We start from the raw sequence: 22,282 nt of genomic DNA on the forward strand, positions 1-22,282 counted from the left end.
TAGTTTGTGGCCACACGTAATTCGGAGAGGAACGAGCTGAAGCCAACAGCGGACTCAAGACTGCCAAGGAAGCTGCATCAGCTTGGGATAAAAGTTTATGACACCCCACTGCGGCAGTTTGCCACTAACTGTCAAGGTCAATATGCCCTATCAGTAGCCCTGATTGGAGATGGAGGTGACCGCGATGCGTGTGGTTGATTCACATGCTGTTCCAGGGAGTAGACCTACATCTACATATATCATTCAACCTGGTGTGGATCCCAAACAAACGAGCAGTACTCAAGAATGGGTTGCACAAGCGTCCTGTATATAGTCTGCTTTACAGATAAACCACACTTTTCTAAAATTCTCCCAATAAACTGAAGGTGACCATTTGCCTTCCCTACCACAATTCTCACATGGTTATTCCATTTCATATCGCTTCGCAACGTTACGCCCAGATATTTAAACAACGTGACTGTGTCAAGCAGAACACGACTAATGCTGTATCTGAACATTATGGACTTGTTTCTTCTACTCATCTGTATTAACTTATGTATTTCTACATTAAGACCCAGTCGCCATTCATCGCACCAACTAGAAATTTTGTCTAGGTCATCTTGTATCAACCTAAAGTCACTCATCTTCGACATCCTCCTGTAGACCACAGCCTCATCAGTGAACAACCAAAAATTGCTGCCCACCCTGCCTGCCAGATCAGTTTTGCATATAGAAAATAACAACGGTCCTATCACACTTCTTCAGATGAACACTCAACATCGAGGACAACATACTAGGTTCTATTACATAAGAAGTCTTCAAGTCCGTCACATATCTGAGAGCCTATTCCGTACACACGTACCCTCATCAACAGTCAGCATTGGGGTACCATGCTGAATACTTTTCAAAGTCTAGAAAAACGGAATCTTCCAGCTGCCCTTCACCCATAGTTCGGGTATCATATGAGAAAAGAGCAAGCTGGGATCTGCATGAGCAATGCTTTCTAAACCCTTGCTGATTCGTGGACATGAGCTAATCGGTCTCAATGAAATTTACTATATTCGACCTCAGAATATGCTCAAGAACTCTCTATGCCAGGGGTGCTTATTACTATGACATGGATGGAACCCTTAGACCTGCCTAGAGATTTTACATAGGACCGGAATTTTTCGAGTTCTTCACCATATCTTTAACCAATGTATGACAGTAGTAGCCATTGTATGCTTCATGCATAGATCTTTTCACACATGCATGAATCTCTATTAAACCTTGCCTGTCGTCATTTACATGTCCTCTTTTGAACCAAGAGTGCAACAGCCTTTGATTCCTCGGCATTTTTTCGAATTTCATTATAAAACAACAGTGTCTTTTCTACCTATCTAGTTACTAGATGTACATGTAGACAACCAGAGAATCGAGTGTGAACAACATGAATGTCATTGAGCCTATTAAATAAATGCCCTAGGCCAGGGGTCTCCAAACTTTTTAGTCCGTGGGCCACATTGACTCCTCCACAAATTCATAGGGGCCAAGATCCACCTAGTGGGATTAAAGCACCCTAGCAATCAATGATCACCGTAATGTAAGGCTAAAGGAAAGATGAAATCGCAAAAATCTAAGGTTGTGGAAACAGCTAAAATAATATTTTATACGATTTACTTGCTATGTGTAATTTACAACGAAATCAAAAGAGAGTGAAACCTCACATAAGAATCATCTTCTGTAATGACTGATTACTAAGGCTAGTCGCCGAAGTGGCGTCCATTTGAAAGACTTGCACCAGATTCGTGAGTAGAATAAAATGCAAAGAATTTTTTTACTTAAAATGTTTTCGCCAAACTAGTCTGTTAACCGTTCTTTTTTTTTCACTATCACACGGAGAATGGTCTGTCTGTTTATTGTGCATAGTCACAAGTTTAACCATGACCTTCCGCTTTGTAAAGATAGAGCTCCGACAATGTCGCGGTGTATCGGTCGCGATAGGCCTAGAAACTCAATTGTTGGTAGTATAGGTACCACCTCAAATATTTGGCGGGCCGGATACCGTGGATGTCCGGCCAGCTAACGCGGGCCGTAGTTTGGAGACCCTTGCCCTAGGCTAATGGGGATGGAGTATTTATGTTGTTGTGGAGAGGCTCCGCTCTATGACTTCATTCGTAATGACTGAACTGGTTCTGCTCTTCCCAAGTCGTCAGCGATCTCCATTTCAGCTAAATTTGTTTAATAAATTTGCTGTAGTATCTTCACTGCTGAGGAAAACTACTGCAAGGTGTTTTTGGATCCTACCTAGTGTCTCTTACATAGTGTTACAAAGGCAATTAGGTCTGCATTCTTCTAACAATTTTCTGCTGAGCTCGCTCGCACTCTCACTCAGGACTGTGACGCTTGCTATCTTCCTGACAAAGTAATGGTGTTCAGATGTTTACAGTGCCTGGCTGGCAGCTGCTGATACTTCCGCATGATTGAGTAACACCAGTTGTTCGAATCTAGAAAATTTTACTCTCCTCTTTCCTTACTAATTTGTCACGTAACGGATTTGCGCAGTACACAATGCAACAGAAAAACTGTGAAAATGCACAGTATCAGCCAGCTGTATGACACCCTAGCCGCTCGGTCTTCAAAGTGTTAAGACTAGCTACGACCTGTTCGAGAAACTTCAGTCGATATCAACATTTACAAAAGCACTGACTGTTAACATTCGTGTGGGAAATATTTGAAATGCATCTTATAACTTAAAATTCTGTAATCAATTACTGAGAAATATATTTTAATATGTATTTTGGGGTGGTTCCACCTCAGAATCTTGAATTATGAGCTGCACCTGCTCTTTACTATTTTTATTCCAACTGATTATTGAAAATTCATCAACTTCTAAAGCTAGAAGGAGCTTCCCTTTATGAGTGAATATTGTGTGTTAGTTTTAAGTTGTACTGAAGACTACATTTTCTTCTTGATATTCCTACTTTGATTTTTTGTTATTTCTTTCCTGTTAATTAGATCAGCAACATACACTTTCTGTAGTTTGCAGTTCATATTTGACCAGAAGGTTAGAAATATTTTACTATGGTTCTTCTCAGAGACTGAAGAATAAATTCGCTTTTTCTTTGATTTGCAACAGAATTTCTATGAGTGTTGTGGACCCATTTTTCTAAGTTCTTTGTTTATTTCAATTTGTTGTTATTTTTTCTAACTCACATAACTTTTAATATAATAGAGGGAAACATTCCACGTGGGAAAAATATATCTAAAAACAAAGATGATGTGACTTAGCAAACGAAAGCGCTGGCAGGTCGATAGACACACAAGCATACACACAAAATTCAAGCTTTCACAACAAACTGTTGCCTCATCAGGAAAGAGGGAAGGAGAGGGAAAGACGATAGGATGTGGGTTTTAAGGGAGAGGGTAAGGAGTCATTCCAATCCCGGGAGCGGAAAGACTTACCTTAGGGGGAAAAAAGGACGGGTATACACTCGCACACACACACATATCCATCCACACATATACAGACACAAGCAGACATATTCTACTTCCCCTTGATTCAAATAATTTACTTGCAGCTAAGTTTCCAGCAATATCAAGAGAAATTGTTAGAAAATTTGCTTGTGTCTGTATATGTGTGGATGGATATGTGTGTGTGTGCGAGTGTATACCCGTCCTTTTTTCCCCCTAAGGTAAGTCTTTCCGCTCCCGGGATTGGAATGACTCCTTACCCTCTCCCTTAAAACCCACATCCTTTCGTCTTTCCCTCACATTACTTTTATATTTTTATCATTCATTCAAGAAATTTCCATATAGCAAGATCTGCTTTACCTTTCTTATCACACTTTCTTGTTATTTCAGTGCCTTCATTCATAGGTTCTGGCTCCATAGCATTATTTAGCATGTTCACTTTTTCAACTTGGCTTTTCCTTTTATTTTGATTATACCACTTCATTTCAACAGCTAGAACTGATTGTAACTCATCTATCATCTACTAGTGAGAATTATGCTAGCAGTACACTTGGTACTTCTGAATGAGAAATTTTAGACAACTATAGCGCTACTTTCAATATTCTACTTCCCCTTGATTCTAATAATTTACTTGCAGCTAAGTTTCCAGCAATATCAAGAGAAACTGTTAGAAAATTTGCTGACTGGATGTAAAATTTATATATTAAGTACTTCTGAGTTACTTCGTATAATTATTATAGGGGTGTCACAGAAAATTACTATCTAAACACACACACACACACACACACACACACACACACACACACACACACACACACACAGAGAGAGAGAGAGAGAGAGAGAGAGAGAGAGAGAGAGAGAGAGAGAGAGAGAGAAATGCATCCACAAAATGAAAGATAAGTTTTGGTACAATAAAACACAATAAGATGGAGGAAGAATGACATAATTTAAATCTAAGCTAACTTTATTTTTGTTGGTGGATTTTATTTTTTAATTTTATGATATTTTATAATGGTCTTCTCGAGAGAAGATTTTCAGAGCAAAAGGACATTCTTTGAGAAAGTTCTCAATTTCACATGAATAAAAAATTCAAAGCATAATCTCTGACGAGGAAGTTCCTTCTCACTAGCTCTCCTCCTCCTTGAGAAGGTTCTCATTCTCACTATGTGTCATCTGCCGTGTCTGGCACAGAATGCGTGCATATGTTACATTTCATTCAGTTCACTCAAACACGCAAACTATTCAATGTACAAATATGGAACTGGCATCAATGTGTTCTGAAAGAGTTGCACTGAGTTTCGATTTTACTTTTATGTGCAGCAACAAATTATTAAGACGATCATGGACAGTTTACGAAAATGCACTTTCTTGCCATGTTACCAAATTTTTGACAGGCAGAACACTTTTTTATTATTGAGGTCAGGTGAACACATTATGCAAAAGAAATCTTAAGATTATATGACCTTTTCATCTACTCCAAACCAGAACTCTGTCAGAGCTTCCTAACATGAGATAATGTTGGTTAAATATGGTGCATAATGGTTTGCTTATGCGTTAAGTACATAAGCGGTCGTTATGAGAAACAGATCACTAGGTTTGTAATAAACCAGTTGTTAATTTTTCTGATCAGCCTACTTACTTCTAATATAACAAAATATAAAATTTATGCTGCGAGAAGAAATGATGACAAACATCTGGAAATGTCAGTGATACAGCTATTTGGTGTACACCAAAGTCGTCTCGTACATCAGTCTGAAAACTTGGGTGTGCCAAAGAGCAACAAAAATGTTTTGATTTTCACTTTGTTTGAAGGGTCGCTCCCTCTTCTTTCAAGATTGTCTGGAAGGAAGTTCAACGGACAAATAATGTTATTATTGTTAAACCCATACAAACTTCTACAGTTTCTCTCTTCAGTATTTCTTCGGGTCACATGTATCTCTTTTTGTTTTTCAAGCAACATAAATTCTGCCATTACTATCAAAAAGTTAATAAAACTTAACCTCAACAGAACTGAATCAGTTCAAAGTATGCTACGGAGCTCACTTCAAAACACAGAGTATGTTCTCTGGTTTTGAGAAACTCCTACAGTTTTACTCATATGAAAATCAAGAATGTTCTTTGTTTTGAGCAACTCCCACCACCATTTTAATAATGCTGGGAACATTCTTGGGTAAAGTCTATTCTCCGACACACTTTAATCATAAGAATCTCAGAATGTTCTCCAAAATTTCGAGTATTAAGTATATTCTCCATCTTATTCATATGCCCCATGCTGCTTGTACTAGATTGTTTTCTTATTGAAAATAAAGTACTACGTTATTTCTGTTCTTTCCATTTTTGGATAGCCTATTTAAACTTCATCATACATTAACTAATTGCTTGAGGAATTAGTAACTTATTGTGTATTAATCACTACACTGTAACACTTTTAAATTACACGAAGTATGTTATAAATAATGCCAACAAACTCAAAATAATTATTACACAGGCAGAACAGTGAAAGAAATGTGGTAAAATGCCAGTCAGAAACATTCTTCTGAGACATGAGGTTCCATACCTTAAGAGTTGAACATTACAAGATAAAAGGTTTTGACACTTTGGTATAGAAAAGCCAATCTTACCTGTATTGAGATATGGGGTATTTCATATCATGAAGAAATATGTAACTCAGAATTGACAGTTTTTGAGTTATGAAGTACTGCTATCATAATGACAAACTGTTATATGGATAATTTTCTGCACACACTGTTTATGAATGAAATTACACTGATGTAAACAAAGCTATGTGATTATTTATATATCTGACAAAGATTTGAAGAATAAAAGCCCCATTGCAGTTTACTTGCATTGTGGAAATGGTACTGCTACACTAACTCAAGTTTTAAGTAATAGTTTGTTGTTAATTCATTTTGTGTATCTAACATAGAGAAATAAGACAACAGAAGAAATCACATTTATCATTGTTGCAAAACTGGATACAAAAAATCCTACAACTTCAATAAAGATAGGGAATCTTAGTGATATGCTGTAATTGTGCTAAGCTGAAAAAACCGTTACTGATTATAACACAAAATATACAAACAATCACACAATTTACCAGCGTCAAAAGCAAACTGAAATGTAAAATACTCTACCAGGCAAAAAAAGCAGGTCCTGTAAAATGTTCATCAATTTCGTCAGCAGTCATATTCAGCCTCTTATACACTTGCATCCATATAGCTTCCTGACCATTGAATGCAAGAGCCAAATTAATGCTGTTCATGGCCATCCAATCAATTTCTTTCTCCCAACGTGCCCAGTCCCACCAGACAAAACTGTAGCTTGTAGTGCAGACATTTTGATAATACCGAAACCTAAGTTAATCAGAAAAATAAATCAAACAGTGCAGTAAATTTACATGCAATCAAAACTTAATTTCCACATTATGACAATAATATTCACAAGGAAAATAATCACAAACCTATCACGGGATGTAATAGTTATGTTTACTTCTGGCAATGCTTGTGGCAGGTTCAGCTGCGTTGCTTCCCATGACACATGGCATCCACAGTAATATTTCAGATAATGATGAAAGCCCCACGCTGCAGCCACACCACTAGTTCCAATTATACGAACAATTTCACTGTCACTTTCTTTTATTACCTAAAAAAGCAATAAAAATGTAGCCGATACATTTGAACTTGAAAGGATATGAAATGTGGCAGACTGTTAACAATGAACAGGTAACTTTTATATGCATTAAAAAAAAAGATAAGAATATGCCATCAAACCAAATCATGTACCACCCAAAATACACCCCTCCCAAGAAAGTTGTCTTAATCAATTCTTCCACAGCAAGCACAAGTCAGTAGTAATATACAATGTTTGGTTTAAGCATCACAGAGCTTTACCAGTCATGGTCCTACATGAAGTTGTATGCCCTTGCCTTCCTGTAACCTTAGAACTGACTTCCCCACTCAGTTGTAGGAGAGCCTACAATTTAACATCATGGATTCTGAAGTACAGTGTTTCTTTGTATTTTTCACACAAACAAGTCATTGCTATAGGTAAATGAAGTGACGAAAGACAGAAAACATTGGAGTATTGATTGGATTTGAATCCTGGACCTTTAAATCTGTAGTCTGTCACTCAGCCACACATCATAAATAGCGCCTTAAATCAAAATTATTCCTTCAATATAAGAAAGCAACCCGAAAATTTATTTTTTCTAGAACTGTAGTAACATACATATACAAGTTTTATTAATAGTCTCAATACATTTACAACCAATTGCTTCCACTGTTTGGATCTCAGTCCGCCACACTTTTAATCTGTCAGCAAGTTTTGCATTTATCTTCCCCTGTAGAGTGAAAAATTAATTACACAAATAATGGAAAATCCAGGACGAGATAATGACCACAATTACACAGATTACACAAATAAATATTTGACAGAAAGATATATTTTACTTGCAAAGTGGTAGATCATGTACCATTTTTGTTTTCCCTTAATAACTGCTCAATCACCAACCTTAAATGTATCCCTCGCAACAGGGCCAATACTAGGATCCACAGTAACATTGAACAGGTGTGCCTTCTCTGGAATGAGGCGCTGTATAACCCCAAATGCTCCATTTGATTGTATTTCTGCATTAGCTCGCGGAACAAGATGTCCTAAAGTAGCCTGAAAATCTGAAAACAAAATCCACATACTAAAACCCATAAATATAGCAAGTTGATAAAATGAGAATACACACCATTCACCAGCAGCAGCACCCCACACCATAAATGAAGACACTGGCAGAGGTGGCACAGAGCATAGTACACTGGAAACACATTCAGGAGTAGGATTTGAAAGCACTTCTAGTCTAGATTTGCTATGGTTTCCCTGAATCAGTTAATCTGAATACTAGGATGGTTCAATTGAAAAGCAGATGGCTTACTTTCCTTCTCATCCCTGCCCTGCCCAAGCTTGTGTACCATTTCTAATAACCTTTCACCTCTTTATGAAGAGATTTCACAAACAGGTAATGTGATCTGTCTCAGAATTGACCATACATGAAAAACACTTTGCAATAATAATCTATGGTGCACTGATCATCACAAGCCAAATTACACATTTCCTTACTTCAAATTATTTAAGGAGTAATAAAATGCCAGTACTAACAAACAACAAACGTACAAGCACATACACTACAATAACTTTCAGAGCTAGTAGTTGGGTCATTCCATGTTAATTGGTCTAGAGGTTCCCACATGACCATGGCGACAGATTCTGATGAAATTTTGTACGAACAATTGCACATGTTGCCAACGAGCATTGGTAAAGTTCCACGGTCATTAATTCCATACTTCCGGAGATATAGTCATTTGTTTAACCCCATAGCACAGATATCAACAGTGCACCCACGAGTTTTCGGCAACTTTGAGAAATATCAGCTCCAGCAATATTTTCTTGAAAGAAACACAACTAGATCATCTCGTACAACTTTTTGCACTCTCTTAAGCGAAATAATGAAAAGAGATTGCCTAAGTGAATTTCATGTGCATAATTTGAAGCAAGGTCAGCAAAAAAAAAAAATAGGCACTCGAAAAAAAATGTGAAGCTTAGCTTCTTATACCTCCGGAAGTAATTAGGGGATACACCCGAAATCTTGCACATAATAACTTACCAATACAAGGTTGTAAAATATAACATTTCATCCTCCTACTGTGTTTCAATAGCCTACAAATTGAGTAAAGTTGATGACTTTTCTAAAAATGCAAAAAATTGTTACTTTTGACCCATTTTTAGAAAAAAGAGTCTTCTGCAAACTCTTTTAAACCATTTTCATCAGAAAGACCATGTTCTAAACCGCATAAAAACTACATTTGATTTGCAATGTGAGCATATAAGGCACTAAAAAACGTCAAGGTCAAGCAACGTTCACCGAAAAAATAGGCACTTGAAAAAATGTGAAGTTTAGCTTTTTATATCTCTGGACATAATTACAGGATACACCTGTAACTTTGCACATAACTTGTCAACACAAGATATTAGAATATAAAACTTCATTTTGCTACTGCTTTCCAAGAGTTTACAAACAGAGGGCAAAAATGACAATTTTTCCAAAAAATGCCAAAAACTGCTACTTCTTGACCCACTTTTACAAAAAACGGTCGTCTGCAGACTCTCTTAATCATTTTCATTAAGAAGACTATGTTATAAACCACCAAAAAAAATTTATTTGGTTTTTCAATCCATGAACATAAGGCCCCAAAAATGTCAGTACAGTGGAGGTGTATTGAAAATGGGCCCATATCCTGCTGGTACGCAAATTAAATCTGAAAGATTTTATTATGTTCTACAGTCGTTTAGTACTCTCTGCGGAAGCAATATCACAAGTCTTCATGATTAGGAAGTGAGACAATGTGTGAATAACTCAAAAAACTTCAAAACAAGGTTTTTTTTTTTGTTTTTTTTTTTTTTGGTCACAACTCATCATGATATATTTCAGTCAGTTTTTCTGCTATAACTACGAAATCAAACGGGCTATAAACTTCACCAGCTACAGTACACTTCATATAAATGTCCTGCAGGTTTTACACCTCTGTTACATCATATAAATTTTGGTGAAGCTCACAGTTGGGTTACAGAGATTAATTAGTGTGTCTTTTTAATGTGGAATGCTATTGACATGATATGTTCTGGTTTAAGTTAAAGTGTACAGTTTGTGAGATGTTTGCAGTTAATCTGGAACACTAGTGTACACGTGAAAAATGGCATAAATGTCTTGATATGGTCCAGGACGTGTTTGCCACTTTTAAGTCAGGAAAAGAGCATCCCCATTGCCAAAAGGGCTACCCTAATAGCTGCACAACAGATGTCACAGATGAGTTTCTTTACCACACATTCCCTAACCCGATAAGGGTTTCTTTACACAGGATCCCAAGCTGATGATACATTTCTACAAATGTCAGAGACCAAACCTAGAGGAGGTCTCTTTTAGGATCCTAAGCTCATTTACTTCAAGCTACTTGAATTTTTTACTACCATACTTACTTTCAGTTTTTCTGACTCTAGCTTTTGATTATCTTTCACAGAGAGAACTAAACAATTGTAGAACATAACAAAAAATGTCAAATTTGAGTACCAGCAGAATATGGTCCCATGTACAATGCACCACCACCTTCTCATTATTTTTCGGGGCCTTATATGCTTGCATTACTGAACCAAATACAGCTTTTAAGGTGGTTAAAAACATGGTCGTTCAAATGAAAACTGTTTAAAAGAGTTTGCCGAGGATTTTTTTGTAAAAGAGGACCAAAATTAGCCATTTTTGACATTTATAGAAAAATCATTTTTGCCCTCACTTTGTAAACTATTGGAAAGCAGCAGGAGACTGAAATTTTAAATTCAAAGACATGTATTGGTAAGTTATTATGGCAGAGTTTCAGGTATATCCCACAATTACTGGTGGATATAAAGCTAAATTTCACATTTTTTTCGGGCACCTATTTCTTCGGCCAACTTTGCTTCAAATTATCCATATGCAAATCGCTTGTAAATCATTTTTATTATTATTAATTTGCTTAAGAGAGGGCAGGGAGTTGTACAAGATGGTGTTGTTTTAAAGTTGCCAAAACTCATGGGTGCACTGTTGATAACAGCACTATGAGATCAAACAAATTCTTTATCTCCGCAAATTGGCGGCAGTAAAATTCTACCAGTGTTCACTGAGAACATGTGCAAATGTTCACACAAAATTCATGATGGGAACTTTTTCCGAAATTAGACCACTTGGTACGAAATGGCCCAGTTCCTTCCCGAGGGAGAGGGGGTTAAGAAGTAAGGAGAAGAAAGGGTGTGTCTCTCAGACTGTAGAGGGGTCCACCTATCTATTGGCAGTACTGTGACTTCCCTTAAGGTATGTACTGGACAGCAATTCTTATTCACAATTACACAGCTTTCTCAAGATAATTTCAAAAACTTATTAATTCTCATCCTTTCCTGTAACTACATGCACCATAGTTATCTTGGAATTTTTAACTTGCAAAAGCTGTGAATGCTTGCCCGTACCAATAAAATTCAGATTAGAAACTACTGACAGAACACATTAAAATTTTTGTACATCTTACATATCACAAATGTAGGAAAAGATAGATTGCTACTCACCATAAAGAACAAATGTAAGCTGCAGACAAGCACAATTAAAAGACACTTACACAAAGCTTTCAGCCCATAGCCTTCATCAGCAAAAGAGAAACACACATATTCATACACACCATCAAGCGCACTTCATGTACACATGACCGCCAACTCCAGCAGATCGGTAAGTAGCAATCTATCTTTCCCTACAATGTTGATATCCCTGCCTGGAGTATCCATTGTTTCATGTACCACAAAATTATTTCTGCAGTGTTCCCCTCGGTGTGCTGATCTGTTGAACAACATGTCATACATATGTAATTTTGCTCTGAGACCACATTCTTCTCTTGATGTAATGCCAAGATTTAGTCTGACTGACAACATCCTTAGTATTCTGCAGCATTGCCTGCAGTAACATACTGAAACTCAGTTGTCACATTATTATGGTTCATAAGGCAATGCTCTGCCTGTCATAATCCAGTATTTTTATCAATAATGCTCAGACTTTGTGGAAGCCAACTGAATGCCAAGGGCAGGGTGCGGGGGACACTTGTGAAGATGTGAAAATGAAGGATACAGATGTATCAATAATATCAATATGCATAATATCGCCCACACCAGTGAGGACAACTGCACCACAAATAAGGCCAATATCGCAGGGCGGCCAAGTAAATTTCCACAGCAGTCAAATATAAGGCTGCCAGGCAACGGTCTCTTCCGCATTTGCAGTTATTCAACTCGTCTCTATTTGTGGACTCCGACCGCTGCAACTGCTTACTGTGTGCATAGCGCTATGAATTAGGAACTTGTGGTTTCCACCACCACTTGGAATAAAGCATGCTTACAGCTGAGCACTGCTTGGACTTTAATCAAGTAGTCTGGATCTACATCATATTAATTTTTATTTTGGTCAGATAAATCTTCGACCAGGTTAGCGAAATAATAGACAACTTTAATTTGTTGTTACAGAAGTTACTTGTGTTCAATAAATATTGTTCGTCCCTGGGGTTACAAAATTGTGTGCCTTAATGTTACAGATATCATAGATGCAATTACATTAGAGGAGTATCTGTGGAGAGACCAGACTAACTGATAGTTCCTGAACAGGCAGCAGCCTTTTTATTAAATGCGGGGCAAGAGTATGAATGAGTAACTGGTGTGGCCTTGTATCGTTAGCCAGCATGGCTGTGCTATATTGGTACTGTGACTCTTGCAGACTTGCCACCCGTGGGCACCTGCAATGGAAAGCAGGAGTTGCCAAAGTATACCAATAACCTTACCACGTCTTTACTGACAAGACAGTATCCTAGCCAGCTCATTCATAAACATATCTCCCGTGTCCTCTACACCTCTGACACCAGTAAATCTGTTAAAAGCCATAGACCAGCAATCCTCTGATCACCCAGAATCACCCTGACCTCGAAAAGTTCAACCACATCCTTCACCAGGGCTTTGGCTACCTTTCAATGTGCTCTGAGATGAGGGATGTCCTACACAATATCCTACTCACCACCCAGAGTTGTGTTCTGCCACCCACACAACCTACAGAATATCCTTGTTCATCCCTATTCCAATTCTGTTCCCAATCCTACACCCCACGTCATGCCCTTGTGGCTGGCACAGGTGCAAGACCTGTCCCATACACCCATCCAACACCTCCTACAGCAGTCCAATCACAGGCATTTCCAAGCCTAAAAAGACAGGGCTATATGTGAAACCAGCCATGTTATATATCAACTCTGCTGCAACTATTGTGCAGTGTTATATGCGAGCATTACAATTAACTGACTGTCTACTTGCATGAATGGTCACCGCCAAACTGTGTGGCAAACTGCAAACTTGACCATCCAGTTGCTGTACCTGCTGCACAACACAACACAGCGCAAATGACTTCAACAGATGCTACACCATTTGGATACCCCCCTCCAGCACTAGTTTTTCTGAACTAAACAGGCGGGAATTGTCCCCCCAGCATATCCTGCACTATCACAACTACCCTGCCAAAACCTCCAGTAATCTTGGTTCCCAATGGCTCACATTAGCTTTTCCTTCTCTGTCCATACTACTGTTTCATTATCCAAATTGTGTTTGTCCTCTCACCACTCTCTCCCCCCCTCTCCCCCCACATCTGGGCTCCCTCCCTCTCCAACTCTTTCCATCCCTCTTCTTTTCTCTCTTCCCTCCCTGTCTCCATCCACCTTCCTCTCTTTTCTTCCCTCCCTCCCCTCCTCCACTCTCTCTTCTATGCACTACCCTCTCAACTCATAGCTGTGCAGCCGCTGAGTCATCTGTTGAAATACCTGCCATACCCTATCACACTACCCACTTGACGCCTTGTGAATCCTTGCCTACCCCCTCCTCACCTCCATCTGCCTAGACAACTGCTATAGATAAACCACATGCGTGTACAATTAGGTGTGTGTATGTGTGTGTGTAAGACTACTCCAGAAAGAGAAAGGGCTTGAAAACTGACATAAATACTGTTTTCTGTTGTGTGTTTAGTGCGTCACATGTCAGTCAACCGCTGGTGAGAGGCTGCCTTTCCTGTACTTCATTTATTATTCCATCCAGGAATTTCCACTGTTGTAATAAGAAGTACATAAACTTTGTGTCCTATACATTACTAAGCTACTGCTAGTCATAATGTACCAACTTACATTCTCTCCAACAATAGATAATTTAGAGAAGACTGAAATATGCAAACCTAGTTGCAACCATGAAAATTCGTTACTTTTTTCCCCTTCTCCAATATTTCACTTTTTACTTTGATGTGGTCTTTTTCCACAAAAATTTCAAGTTTGTTCACTTTCCTCATCTCTTCAAGTTTCTTTATTTATAATGACAATTACCAGACGTAATGTTTTGGCATAACTCATTAGGTCAAAATGTTCAGTATCTCCTCCCCCCCCCCCCCCCCAAAAAAAAAGAAGGCCAATCAGACCTTACATCATTTTCACTCAGGGACCACACGTAACAGCTCTGATCAATAGGCGGGAGTTCTCACTGACATACCAGCAGATCATTCACTTTTGAGATTTGTGATTAATAATAAGAATGTGCTTACAACAAAAAGAAGCATCCATTCAGACAAGTCAACAGATAACACAGGAATGATCTCTAAGACTTCAAAGAATTGCAAGTATGCTTAGGCATGAAACAGGAAATCAAGAGACTTAAAAAAAAAATGGTATGCTAATAGCCACTCCATATATAATTTTTATGAATATCTGGACTTCAGCATACATATTCTGTTTACCACTAAGATTAATATAGTCACAGAAAAAGCTGAGTAGCACCGTGGTGTAATGGTTATGATACTAAGCTGTTGCATGGAGGGTCGTGAGTTCAAAACTCAGCTGGACTGTAAACTTTTAATTTCCATATTCGGTTCGAGTATACTCTACAAGTATCCACAAATGTCAAGAATCATTCTAGTGGAATGTTCTGTAGCTGTACATATACAATATGTGTTCTGACCAGAGGCAGTTCGCTCCGTGCTTTTGCATGTGCAAGTGCTGGATAATCCTTCATTAAGCGAAGTTAGTGTTTGTCGTTCATCTAATTAGGCCTACACCACCTTCTACGTGACAATATGGTAATGGAAACTCTCTGGTGGAATATATTGGATTGGTGCATAAGTTCATGGTGTTTTTCCATAAGTTTAATAAAAACAACAGATACACACACACAGACTTTAATTAGCAATAATATGTCCACCTTCACTATTACGGACAGTCTCCCATGGCTGGGATAACTTTCCAATTCTGCGACTGTACAAATCATATGGGTCTGAGGCAAAGAACACATTGAATCGTGTTTGGAGCACACTTTCATCTGGAAAAGAAGTTCCTTGAAGGTTGTTTGACAGAAAACAGAAGAGGTGAAAATCTGAGGGCACAAGATCAGGTGAATAAGGCATGTGCAGAATAACTTCCCAACCCTTGTCAGCCTGGCAGAATGTGAGTAGACATTATCATCATGGGAGTAGCTACACTTCACGCAGTCCTCCTCATCGTTGTTCTTGGACTGCATCTGCAAGATGCCTCAATTGTTCAACATACACGTAATCAGTGATGGTTACACCCCAGGGAAGCAAATCATAGTATATCACACTGTCGCTACTCCACCAGACGCATAACAACATTACATTTTGCATTTTGTGGATGCACACAAGTCTTCACGTAGGGAGATGCTGCCCCTTTACTTTTTTTTGTGCTAAACCACTCCTTTCTTTTCCTCGTGTTAGCATAAAGACACCATTTCTCATCACCAGTAACGATACAGGATAGGAATTATCGGTGTTGTTCACGAGCCAACTGATGACAAGCAAGCAGAGTTGCACATATGGTGACCCACTGATTTTTGTGATTTTGGTTTAGAGCATGTGGTACACATACACCAGATTCTTGAATCTTTCTCATTGCATGCAAATATCACACAATGGTGGAATTATCAGGTTCATTACATTTGTCAGTTATTGATTACACTGAAGTGGATCATTGTAAATCAATGCATCTTCATCAAACCTCGAATGTCTTCCTGACGTGGAGGATCACTAATGTCAAAATAATTCTCTTTAAAACGAAAAAACCATTTTCTGCCCGTGCTCTGTCCAGTGATATCCCCATACACGGTGCAAATGTTTCTGGCTGCCTCCGCTGCTGTCACCTCTCTATCACTAGCACACAATATGGAAATGTGGCATCAGTGCACTCACTCTGGTACAAGCATAGGGAGTTGCATGTGATGCAGAATGATGTGGGATTGTAGATCAGGAGGGAGACACAAAACAGAGGAAGAGGGAGGTGCAGTCATGAGGATGTGATAGTAGAACGAGTGAAGTAGGGGTATGGGGTGATGGGTAGAGACTGATGTGGAATGCGGTCTAGGAGACATTGAGTCCTGGAGGATGTGTTGCAAGGATAATTCTTCCCATCTATGCAGTCCAGAGAGGCTGGTATTCTGGAGTAATGACGAGGTGGGGAGGAGGGGGGGAGGGAGAGGAATTACAGAAGCATCCAATTCCACCTATCTGCTTTGGCCAATGACGTCATCAATATGGTGGAAACGGCTTGGTCCAGTAAATACAATATGGCAACATCTTGACATATATAACTCAACCGCAGCAATCGACACCAAATAATCAAGGCCTTCAACTCCGAAAGGTGGAACCAAAACCCCAACACACAAAAAACCAAACACCCCATATTGACTACATGACTTAAAACACAACCGACCTACCATGAATATACAACAGACAAAACATTACAATTATCGTAGAATAAAACAAAACAAAAAATTACTTACCAACTAAAGCCTCCGGCAATATCAACTGGGTTGGCAAAAAAAACCTCCTAAAACACTAACTCGTGAACTTCACTGTTATCCACACCTCACTAAAAATAGACTAAAAAAATTAGACTTCCATCTGCACAACAAACACTGAACTAATCAGACCTAACAAAAAAGCCAAACACATAAACAAAAAAAGACCTTAGTAACTCCCCGAAAACAGTTCCACAACCCCCTTTACCGCACTAACTTCCTAAACTCAAAAACACGTTACCACGATGACAACCAAAACCCCAATAAACCAAATACCACATGTTAAATTCAACACGCCTGCATACAGCACCAAGAGGGCACCATCAAATACAACAATAAGACATTTATAAACACAACCAACTATAAACACCGTGCCATAGTGATGATGCGCACTACAACACCATTATGTCGTGGGCAAAAGAAGAGAGGCGAAAACGAATGCCAATGACCCAAAGAGGAGCAGGGTTTAGATGGCACAGGTTGTGAAGCATAGCAATCTAGCTGTGTGTGTGTGTGTGTGTGTGTGTGTGTGTGTGTGTGCGCGCGCGCGTGTACGTTGAGTTGCCACCTTTACTCCTATTATTTAACACTAATATTCATATTAAACAGGTTTTAGCTTTTCCAGTAGACAGACAACTAAGAGTATTCTCTTAAATCAATTTTGTTACTTATATATTTAGCACATAATATATTACAATTACAATAACTTCATGACTGACAGATTATAGTGGCAGGGGTCAGTGTTGTCAGCACATTAAACAAAGCACTCCATGCACCTACAAAACAGGCAAGATAGCAAGCCTGTGGCACTCGAGAAAGAACTAAGACGGTTGTCCAAAAAGTAATGCACCGCATTTTTTTTCTCAGCCAAAAACAATGCTATGAATGCGAAACATTTTGTTTGCATTATTTGAAGTCTCTTGAGTGAGCGCACCAAGTTTCCATCACTTCCGACAGATAGTGTAGCTGCAAGACAGTTTCAAAATGGCATCTGTAGGTGATGTACATTACAAGCAACGTTGTTGTTGTTGTTGTTGTGGTCTTCAGTCCTGAGACTGGTTTGATGCAGCTCTCCATGCTACTCTATCCTGTGCAAGCTTTTTCATCTCCCAGTACCTACTGCAACCTACATCCTTCTGAATCTGCTTAGTGTATTCATCTCTTGGTCTCCCTCTACGATTTTTACCCTCCACGCTGCCCTCCAATACTAAATTGGTGATCCCTTGATGCCTCAGAACATGTCCTACCAACCGATCCCTTCTTCTGGTCAAGTTGTGCCACAAACTTCTCTTCTCCCCAATCCTATTCAATACTTCCTCATTAGTTATGTAATCTACCCATCTAATCTTCAGCATTCTTCTGTAGCACCACATTTTGAAAGCTTCTATTCTCTTCTTGTCCAAACTATTTATTGTCCATGTTTCACTTCCATACATGGCTACACTCCATACGAATACTTTCAGAAATGACTTCCTGACACTTAAATCAATACTGGATGTTAACAAATTTCTCTTCTTAAGAAACGCTTTCCTTGCCATTGCCAGTCTACATTTTATATCCTCTCTACTTCGACCATCATCAGTTATTTTGCTCCCCAAATAGCAAAACTCCTTTACTACTTTAAGTGCCTCATTTCCTAATCTAATTCCCTCAGTATCACCCGACTTAATTTGACTACATTCCATTATCCTCGTTTTGCTTTTGTTGATGTTCATCTTATATCCTCCTTTCAAGACACTGTCCATTCCATTCAACTGCTCTTCCAAGTCCTTTGCTGTCTCTGATAGAATTACAATGTCATTGGCGAACCTCAAAGTTTTTATTTCTTCTCCATGGATTTTAATACCTACTCCAAATTTTTCTTTTGTTTCCTTTACTGCTTGCTCAATATACAGATTGAACAACATCGGGGAGAGGCTACAACCCTGTCTTACTCCCTTCCCAACCACTGCTTCCCTTTCATGCCCCTCGAATCTTATAACTGCCATCTGGTTTCTGTACAAATTGTAAATAGCCTTTCGCTCCCTGTATTTTACCCCTGCCACCTTTAGAATTTGAAAGAGAGTATTCCAGTCAACATTGTCAAAAGCTTTCTCTAAGTCTACAAACGCTAGAAACGTAGGTTTGCCTTTCCATAATCTTTCTTCTAAGATAAGTCGTAAGGTCAGTATTGCCTCACATGTTCCTGTGTTTCTACGGAATCCAAACTGATCTTCCCCGAGGTTGGCTTTTACCAGTTTTTCCATTCATCTGCAAAGAATTCGCATTAGTATTTTGCAGCTGTGACTTATTAAACTGATAGTTCGGTAATTTTCACATCTGTCAACACCTGCTTTCTTTGGGATTGGAATTATTATATTCTTCTTGAAGTCTGAGGGTATTTCGCCTGTTTCATACAGCTTGCTCACCAGATGGTAGAGTTTTGTCAGGACTGGCTCTCCCAATGCCGTCAGTAGTTCCAATGGAATGTTGTCTACTCCGGGGGCCTTGTTTCGACTCAGGTCTTTCAGTGCTATGTCAAACTCTTCACGCAGTATCATATCTCCCATTTCATCTTCATCTACATCCTCTTCCATTTCCATAATATTGTCCTCAAGTACATCGCCCTTGTATAGACCCTCTATATACTCCTTCCACCTTTCTGCTTTCCTTTCTTTGCTTGGAACTGGGTTTCCATCTGAGCTCTTGATATTCATACAAGTCGTTCTCTTATCTCCAAAGGTCTCTTTAATTTTCCTGTAGGCAGTATCTATCTTACCCCTAATGAGATAGGCCTCTACATCCTTACATTTGTCCTCTAGCCATCCCTGCTTAGCCATTTTGCACTTCCTGTCGATCTCATTTTTGAGACGTTTGTATTGCTTTTTGCCTGCTACATTTACTGCATTTTTATATTTTCTCCTTTCACCAAAACGTTCCATCACTAAATATCTCACCACAGAGAAAGAAACTATGGATAATCTGTCGACAGAATTACAGTTAGTCACTAGGCATGGAGGGTAAGATCATCAGAAGGCGGTTCGGCGGAGCTCCACGATTTGCAGCAGTTGGGGAGACCATCCACGGCTGTCACACATGACCTAGCCCCCTTGAACTTCCACTTGTTTAGGACATTAAAGGATGCCATTTGTGGAAGACATTTTGAGGATAATGAGGAGGTGACTAACGCAGTGAAGCACTGGCTTTGCCACAAAGACAAGGACTGGTACTGACAGGGCATACATGCCCTGTTTCATGCTGGAGGAAGGCCATAGAATGGGATTGAGATTATGTGGAAAAACAGGGCTGTACATAAAACACTATTCTTTCACGTGTGTAATTCTCATTATGTTCAATAAAGAATTGTTGGAGAAAAAAAAATGTGGTGCATTACTTTCTGTGCAACCCTCATATGATTGGCTGGCAGCTGGCCCCTATCACTTGACTCACTGAAGTGTCAATCACAAACTTATTTTGAGTATACGAGCACGTAAAAAGTGCAGATGAGTGGAGTAAGACAGAAAGCAGTGGCTATTCTCATTGACAGATACGAAGGAAGTTAATGAAACAATCTTAGGATCAACTGAGGAATGAGACCCACGACTTTGGACTTCTGGCCAGATATTTACTAACATGTCACAAATTACAGATATGAACACAAAAGCAATGGCTCATTAACATCAACATGAGTAGCTTAATATTAATTATATTTGGCTGGTTGAATAACTTCACTGGCTGCTTGAGTCAGTTAATGTATAACTTTCTTAGTTCCACACCTCTGAATGAGTCTCCCATGATATGAAACACAATGTGCACAGTTGAGAGTATGTTGCTAGCACATCATTCAGCATTATTCAAAATGTAAACTTAATTGTGTTATTAATAATGAGAGACTTTTGATTAGTAACTGCAAAATGTTGAAAGGAATTCAAAGTCTGGAAAAAATTACCATGTGACAAAAATTAACATTTCTTTACCTCAGTTCTCAAATATTCCTGATGAATAATGGACTAGTTCCTACTGATAGGGTATGGCGTATACATTCTCCAACAATACAATTTTTTCTGTAATGATCTATGATTTGGACAGATTTTTGGATGAATAAAGAATGGCATATTTTTTTCTTACAATAATTGATGTACTGTATTTGACGCAGCCAGCATAGTGCAAGATGGCCCAAAAACAAATAAGAAAAATATGTAGGCAATCATAAAATATTTCGTTACAACTGTTTATTAACTACTTTCATGAGAGCTGTCATACAAATGGTGTACGCCAATTATATCATGTCCAAACTTTGTACTACCTGCCTCATTATGACTCAATATACATATTTCATTGATGAGTATAAATTCAGCACGATTCTGCTACCGTAATTAATTTACACTAGACATTTGTTTCAACTCCAAATTTACTAAGTTTTTATTGTTAACCAAGCCATTAATATTCAAGGGCCGCTTGAATCCCAAAAATGTATTTTTATATGGAACATGTACGAGGTTGTAATAGGGACTTGTGCAATAAAGCCGCAACATTTATATGGTCAGTAACATAAAAATTGCATTAGAAAGTGACTCTCGTATATTGCCATTTAATCGCCTCAAGACACCAATCACTTGGTAAAGTATTTGATTTGCGTTTACAATACATAAATGACAATCATATTTTGTAGAATGCAGTAGTTTAGTGTAATTTCTAAATCCACAACTAAACAAACACTTGATAAGTTTTGGGGTTTTCCCTAGCTTTTAGGACTGTTTACAAACGCAAAAATTTAAATGTTTCTATATGAATACTATTTTACGATTCCCAAAACGCGCAGAACTATACGAATTATACCAATTTCCTACGTTACCCCACGTCAGTTGGCGTTACTTCCTACAAAATTAAATCCTAGAGATCAGTTACTTACTATCAGCTCTACAAGGGAGAATCAGGTACAAAATTAGGCAATAAATCAACATCATGACGAAGTTCGAAATGTTCATCTTCTCAGCGTTGTGCAATAAGTAAATGCTGCTCCATCACTGCTGGTCAAGGACAAAGATAATATGTGTTACTGATAACAATAGAGCACAACTGTTTACGCTAAAAGGTGTATTAATTGACCGCAAAGTAATTAAGGCAACAATCTTGATTGCCAGCCGCTGATCCTCATAGGTCCAATCGAATTTTGCCGCCAAATTGCAAGCACGCCGAAGAAATGCTTTCGTCAAAGACATTTAATTACAACTGCTGACGTGCATTTTCTTCTTTCGTGGAGTTTCACCATCCGGCTTTCGCGAACCTATTTTCAAACTACATGCTTAAAATTTAGTAATTATAAATAACATTTAGATATTTTCAGAACTACAGCGTCTTCTATAGACTGACACCAAATATTTAAAGAATTGGCACCAAATGAGACATTCACTTGCAGGTTCCGAATTTGTTAAATTTT

At 38.6% G+C, this 22,282-nt stretch overlaps 1 protein-coding gene across 5 annotated transcripts in view; it reads right to left on the reverse strand.

The window, feature by feature from the left end:
• The window catches only part of LOC126484333 (alpha-N-acetylglucosaminidase), a 372,796-nt gene extending 350,757 nt beyond the window's left edge, over nt 1-22,039 (reverse strand). For 2 of the 5 annotated variants that reach the window (XM_050107782.1, XM_050107780.1), the window contains exons 1-4: nt 21,755-22,038; nt 7,942-8,102; nt 6,893-7,074; nt 6,567-6,785 (exon numbers count right to left, since the gene is read on the reverse strand). In XM_050107782.1, coding sequence (XP_049963739.1) covers nt 6,567-6,785; nt 6,893-7,074; nt 7,942-8,102; nt 21,755-21,830 — 638 coding nt within the window. In that variant the 5' untranslated portion in view covers nt 21,831-22,038. Of the gene's footprint in view, nt 1-6,566; nt 6,786-6,892; nt 7,075-7,941; nt 8,103-21,754 lie in introns of all 5 variants that reach the window. The other 3 variants (XM_050107783.1, XM_050107781.1, XM_050107785.1) reach the window with 2 other exon arrangements.
• Between the last annotated feature and the right edge of the window lie 243 nt (nt 22,040-22,282).

The sequence above is a fragment of the Schistocerca serialis genome, chromosome 6 (assembly GCF_023864345.2).
Source record: "Schistocerca serialis cubense isolate TAMUIC-IGC-003099 chromosome 6, iqSchSeri2.2, whole genome shotgun sequence".
NCBI lineage: Eukaryota > Metazoa > Arthropoda > Insecta > Orthoptera > Acrididae > Schistocerca > Schistocerca serialis.